The sequence below is a fragment of the Elephantulus edwardii genome, unplaced genomic scaffold (assembly GCF_000299155.1).
Source record: "Elephantulus edwardii isolate Elephantulus edwardi_28Jun2011 unplaced genomic scaffold, EleEdw1.0 scaffold00001, whole genome shotgun sequence".
Taxonomy (NCBI): Eukaryota; Metazoa; Chordata; class Mammalia; order Macroscelidea; family Macroscelididae; genus Elephantulus; species Elephantulus edwardii.
Window position 1 is genome coordinate 28,472,990 of NW_006399751.1, and position 6,680 is coordinate 28,479,669.

A 6,680-nucleotide genomic window follows, 5' to 3' on the forward strand; every position below is an offset into this window, starting at 1 on the left:
ACAGTGTTGGCTGGAGCTTCCCGACTAAATCAAGCCTGGAAGCAGGAGCGGCATCCACTTCCAAAATGGCTTGCCTCTGGAAACTCTATGTACAAACAGTGCTCAGGCTGTTCATTCATAGGGTCGCTATGAGTCGTCTACAACTCGACGGCATTAAACAACAGCAGCAACATTGCTAACAATGCATAAATCAACTGTGCCAAAGTTCATTTAATTTTTAACATTCTGATAACTTGAGAAATGTTTCTTATCAGAAAAAAAATCTCAAATTTATTGTCATTTGTAAAGATTTATTTAGCTGTTTATTTCAATATTCCTAATTTATTTCCTAGCACACACTTGAGGACTGTGTGGCGTCTTAGGGTCACTTTTAGTTATTAAGTCCCGTAGGCACATAGGTAATACAAGTTTTTAGTTTCTTCTCAAACCAAAATGCTTATAAATATCATGCAGCAAACCTTTTTTTAAAAAAAACCTCAGTTTTTTTTTTTTAATTCTTTCGTTCTTCAGTACTACAAGAATCATCTCAGAGGATAACGTATTATGCTTTAAAAATCATTTTATTTCCAAGGGAGGTAAGCATACTAATGTTAGGTATAGTAGCTTTAAGGCTCCTTCATGTAAGATGGTGAGGAAGATTTGGAAATATTGGTGTTAGATCGGGAAAATACTTTTGAAATTGCTGAAGATACTTTTGCCAGCATTTTAGATCCTTGTTTGGACACACTGGTTTTGGACATTTCTGTGAATAGACCAATAGAGAAATATATTAAACATTTATTAAATATTTTAATTGTGACAACAATATGAGATCATAATTTAAGAGTCTGAAATTGACATTCATTTTAGGTCTGTGGGTTGTAAAGAACACTCATAGTCTGGATTTAATCATTCCAGCATTCTGTGAAAGAAACAAGAGGAACACTTGCTAAAGTTTTGGGCAAGAAAGCTTGATGAGATTGCTTAGGCACAAAGACCCAGAGATGCTAAAAGAGCCAGTGTGCAGAGAGGGTCCATGAATCTGTATTGTTTGTAAATATTCTAATGTAAGCAATCCCTGAGGAGATGCTGAGAATACAATCCAGAATGGTAGTCAGCATTCAATTCCTCCATAGTATTCAAGACTGTTAAGTGTCTGATATTTTAGATTAGCAATATACATAAAATTTACCTCCAGACAGAAGTGAACCCCTGTTACTTCCATTAAATCTTTATTGTTATTTCCATTTAATCTTAACCAAACTGTATCTCATTCCTCAATGCAAAGGAAAGTAGATGGGGCTGTCTTAATTTACAGAAGGGGAAAAAATATGAGTATATTATATACATCTATTTCTTTTTTCATCTGTAAATTAGTTTGCTAAGACATACAGAGAGGGAATTTTGTGGTACAAGAGAGATAAATAAAGGTAAGGTTTTTAACCTATGAAGTGTTTCAGAAAACCTTTGAATCATTTGTTAACATTCAAAATTCAGAACTTTCATTTAAAAAAATTACATTAATAAGTTTTATGTGACTTTTAAACCACAGAAAATTTATATCTCCAATTTCTCTTGAAAAACCAGAAGTTCTAGAAATAAAACAGCATGGCAAGTATTGGTTGAAGTAGCAGCTCCCTTTTTTTAAATAGGAGAAGTCATCTTCAGTGCGTCACAAAATCCTGCTCGACATATTATGTAATAATATATTATGTAATACTTATATACCTGTTGTTTATAGTACATAGTCACAGTTTAGTGAATGAACAATAGTCAAGTGGAGTAATATTCGAATTTGAAATTAGGTAGATCTGTGAATTCTAGATGTATCATTTATTTGCTGTGGGTGACTTTGGATAAACTACTCTCATATCCCACTTTATTAACTTTTATTTTCCTCTTTAGTAAAAGGGGGATAATCCATCGTTGGGTTAATATGAGTAAATAACTTAGCACACCTTATAGTACATAGTTGTAACTGATAAATGCTATTTCCATTTTTTTATTATTTCTAACTTTTTAGGCAGGGTTCAAGAAACCTCATAGAAAATTACAAATTATAAATTGTTATTTATTTATTTATGCTGTTGTTGTTGTTGTTATGTGCCGTCGAGTCATTTGCGACTCATAGTGACCCTATGTACAACAGCCCTAAACCGTGCTCTATCCTGTGCCAATCTCATTGCCTCTGACAAACCCATCCCTAGTACCCCAGTCACTGAATCAATTATGTTATTTATGTAGACAGGAAATATATTATTTTAACCTCAAATAGGCAATGTTCAGGTTATGAACTTTTAACATATGGTCAACTCTTACTTGCTCAATTACTTTTACTTCTCAGTAAATACGCTTACTTGAATTGGGAAAGTGTTCAATTAAGGATCTCTCCAAAATAATAAAGAGTAATCATGCCAATTTAAAGACAAAGGTTCATGTCATTCAAGTCATGGACTTTTCAGTTACTTGTTATACATCTGAAAGTTAGACAATGACTTAAAGTATGGTGGCCTAATACTGAGAAGCTGTGCTGTGATCTCAAAGGCATGTGGTTCAAATCCACCAGCTGTTGTGTGGGAAAAGGATAGTTAATCTCCTCCCATGTGATTAAACTGTCTCTGAAAACCTGCCGTGGATTGGCAAAAGAAAAAAAAAACACACCAAAACATCACTAGAAAACAAAAAACCAAGTATATGTGGGAGAACGTGCAATCAGGGTACTCCTTAGAGGAAAGGATGATGAAACATCACTTCACATACTTTGGGCAGATTGTTTGCAGGACTCATTCCTTTGGGGAAAAAAGATATCATGCTTGGAAAGGTGGATGGTCAGTGAAAGAGAGGAAGGAAACGAGTGGCACAGTGGCTGTAGTAATGGAAGGCACAGGATAGGGCAAATTTCAGATCCATTCATAGGCCATTGAATCATATTCTATTCGACTGCACCTAAAAATAACAACTTAGTTGCTCTATGCTCTTGTGTGTCATTGGGTCAGAACCCACCCATATCTGACCCTCCACCAGGGTTTCCAAGGCAGTAAATTTGACAGGAGGAGACTGCTCATCTTTCTCCCCTGGAGCAGCATATGGATTTGAACCACATGCCTTTGATTTACAGTGCAGCTTCTTAGCACTAGGCCACCAGACCTCCCTATAATGCTATGAAAATTTGCCTTCACTTTAAAATAATTGAACCAAGCTCAACTTGCAAAAAACGCTGTCATCCACAATTAGCTTCAATTGCAACACATACAGCTTTTAAAGCACCAAGAGGCTTTAAGCCCCTTCTTGCACCAAACCCAAAATATTCAAACCTTTTGCTACTGAAACTTATGACACATTGCAACATAGTAAGACAGAGTAGAACTAATCCACAGAGTTCCCAAGACTGAAAGTCTTTACAGAAATGGAATATATCTTTCTCCTATGAAGCAGCTGGTGGTCTTGAATTGCCAACCTTTTGGTTAACAATTAATCGTTTTAATCAGGTTCATATACACTAAAATCATTTGCCCGCTTAGAGCTGTCAAGATAGAACTGATTCATAGCTGACCTTCCACTGGGTTTTCAGAGGCTATAAAATCACAAAATCATAAAATAAAGATTATTTGTAGCTGATCTGAGTTACCTATAAATTATTGAAGACATAGTTAAGAACAGGTCTTGTTTGTACTTGTGTATTGGTAATACAGAATATACAGACTTGACTATACTGATATTGCAAGGGCGGAGTCACTAATTTTAGGATGGACATCACAAAATTTTGAAATTCACCTTTTGTAACTGAAAACTTGGTTATAGAAATGGTAAAAATATCATCATAGTTTATACCTGCATTGTCCCTTGAGGACTGCTCTCTCTCAAGAAGTGGTTGGTATCCTTCATAGATGGTATAAAACTGCCAAGACAAAGGGAAACACGGACTTAGTCTTTGGTAGACAACAAATGCTCAAGAGATCTAGAAAACTATCAAGAGGTGGAAGTCATTCTTTGTACCATTGTAGCTAGTAATGTCTGTACTCTGTAGACTCAAAGAATCATCCTCTGAGGTCTAGGCTTATGCATTTTGTCAATTTTTGTGATACTTATGATTTATTTTGTTACGGACATAGACCTTGGTACTATTAAAGGGTGATTTTAAAGCCTCAGATAAGACACACAAAAAACACACACTGTCTGCTTTTATCTGTCCACTTCCTTTTTCTGCTAAATTAGGATAAAAAAATAAGTTACAAATATCTTTTTTAAAAAACAAGTGTAATTGAAAGAAAGAAAATATTTTACTTAGTAACTCCAATTTCCTTGTATAAAAATCTTATCAAGTGTAGAGTATGCCCTTTGAAATAATAAAATAGCTATATGAAGCTGGAACCGAACCATAGCTGACCCAGCGGTGGGTTTTCAGAGGCAGTTATTCACATGGAAGGAGATTTTCCATCCTTCTTCCATGGAGCAGCTGGTGGCCTTGAACATTGTGCCATCAGGATTGCAGCTCAGCTTTTTGTCACTAGTCGATCAGATAGACCAGGTACTATTTTACTCTGTACACTTCTGTCATTTAAATATAGAAGCACTGACTGTTGAGAAGTACAAAGTAACTTGAGACACGTAGCTGAGAAGATCTATGGGTGAGGGACTTGTGAACCAGGTGATATTTCCAGATTTCTCTCATAGCAAAGTACACATTTACTAATTTAACCTTAAAACCTTTCATAATTTAGAACCTATTTTTATCTCAGTTAAAATCCACTCCTGTAGAGAGACTCTAAATGTACAGAGTATAACTGTTCCACAGAATTTACTCGACTACAATTCTTACAAAGATAGATTGCCCTTGCATTTTCTTGTGGAGGCAATGTCTGGATTCAAATTGCCAACCTTTAAACTGATTATAGAACTCATTGTAAAATCCAGGAACATATTTTTTTTCCAATTAGAAACTATTTAAAGATATTTACCTTAATACTGCTTGTATTCTCCACTGGTTTTTCTTGAGAATGGTCTGTGGGCAAAACAAAATATTTGAAAATAGTAGTTTCTTCCTGAGGCATGTATAATTTTGACACATCCCTGATACTAGTTTTGTGGCATTTTCTTTCACTACAGAATTATAAATTTAGGTAGATAGAAGCAGATATGTGTAATTTTTTCCCAGTGTAAAAATACTAAAAATACAACTGACAGAGGTTTAAAAATAGAAATTTTAGTAATATCTTTACTCTTTAGGCAGATTTACAGAAGGTGCAGACTGATATAGTAGGAGGACAGGTATCCCGTAAGTAGATAAAATGTGTACTCAAACCACTCAACCTCTACCAGTCTGTTTTCTTGTCAAACGTGGGGTTCCACTGTAGACCATTCCTAAATACCTCTGTAGCTCTAACACTGATTGTTGTTGTTAATGTGCTATTGAACTCGACTGACCTGGTTGGTTTTCAGAGGTAAATACTGGTTGGTTTTCAGAGGCAGTAAATTGCACAGAATGAGATTGCCCATCTTTTCCTTGTGGAGCAGCTGGTGGATCTGAGCTATGTGTCTTTGGATTGGCAGCACAACTTCTTACCACTAGGCCACCAGAACCCCCAAACACCAATTACAGACAGTTTAAAAAGGAATGCAATTTCCAAGCTAAAGGTTTGTCAAAGAAGGAAGTTCTGAATGAATGAAATAATATTTCTTTTGAGAACCAGGAGAGTTTTGAGCACCAACTGATTGAGTCTTGTAGTAGTGCTATAAATCCAAATGTTGCCTGAGTTTCAGGGAATGTCAGTGGAGGGGAGAGGGACTAGGAATTCAGGCATGGAAGTTGAAGTGAAATTGTAATAAAAGCTTCACAGTGATTGCCAGGGCAATGTGAAAAATGGCAAATTAAATTCAAATTCTCTGGCTCTCAATTTCCTTAGATGTAGGATGGAGAGTACTATTTGGCCTGGGTTTGAGACACTAATCAAGATATGAAATGATCTTGTTTATATTCGTACTCTTTGACTCTCTTTTCCAAATTAAAATGTAAATTGGAAAAGGAAAAGGATTTTGGCTGTCTTGTTCACAAATGGTATTTTAGAACTGTACCAGGCAAAGATTAAGTGTTCAGTAAAATTTGAATGAAGAAGTAAATGCCTACTACCACTGTATACTACCACTGAGGGAGCGCTGGTAGTTTTGTGGTAAGAATCTGAGCTGCAATCCCAAAGTTATGCAGTTCAATTCCACCAGTTTTTCTGTGGGAGAAAGATGGGTAATTACTGCCTCTGAAAACCCACTGGAGGGTCAGCTATGAGTTGGGTCTGACTCGATGATATACAACAACACAGTACTACTGATGAGAACTCTGGTGGCCATAGGCAGTTCTAATTACCAGATGTTTCACGAGAGAAAGAAGCTCAAATCTCTCCCATGTTACGTACAGCCTCTCCAAACCCACTGGAGGCTCAACTATGAATCCATTCCAATTCGATGGTATATAACAACAACAACAACAACAATCCTACTGAAGGGTATATGAGCATTATCACTGAAAAGATTGAAATTAAAATAGTCCCTATAGTTCTCAGCTGAATTAAACTTAAGTTCTATAGTTCTCAGCTAAGTTAATTTTTAAAGCCCCACACCCAGGTATCCAGGGCAACAGTATTTCAAGAATAGCTAGCAGAAAGGCAGAACAAATAAGCTCAACTGATAACCCATGTGCCTTTGTTTCC

At 36.0% G+C, this 6,680-nt stretch overlaps 1 protein-coding gene across 1 annotated transcript in view; it reads right to left on the reverse strand.

Moving 5' to 3' along the window:
- Positions 1-605: 605 nt before the first annotated feature.
- FSIP2 (fibrous sheath interacting protein 2) overlaps positions 606-6,680 on the reverse strand; it is a 101,276-nt gene continuing 95,201 nt past the window's right edge. The window contains exon 22 of the mRNA XM_006878945.1: positions 606-742. Within this exon, the coding sequence (XP_006879007.1) occupies positions 606-742 (137 nt within the window). The remainder of the gene's footprint in view (positions 743-6,680) is intronic.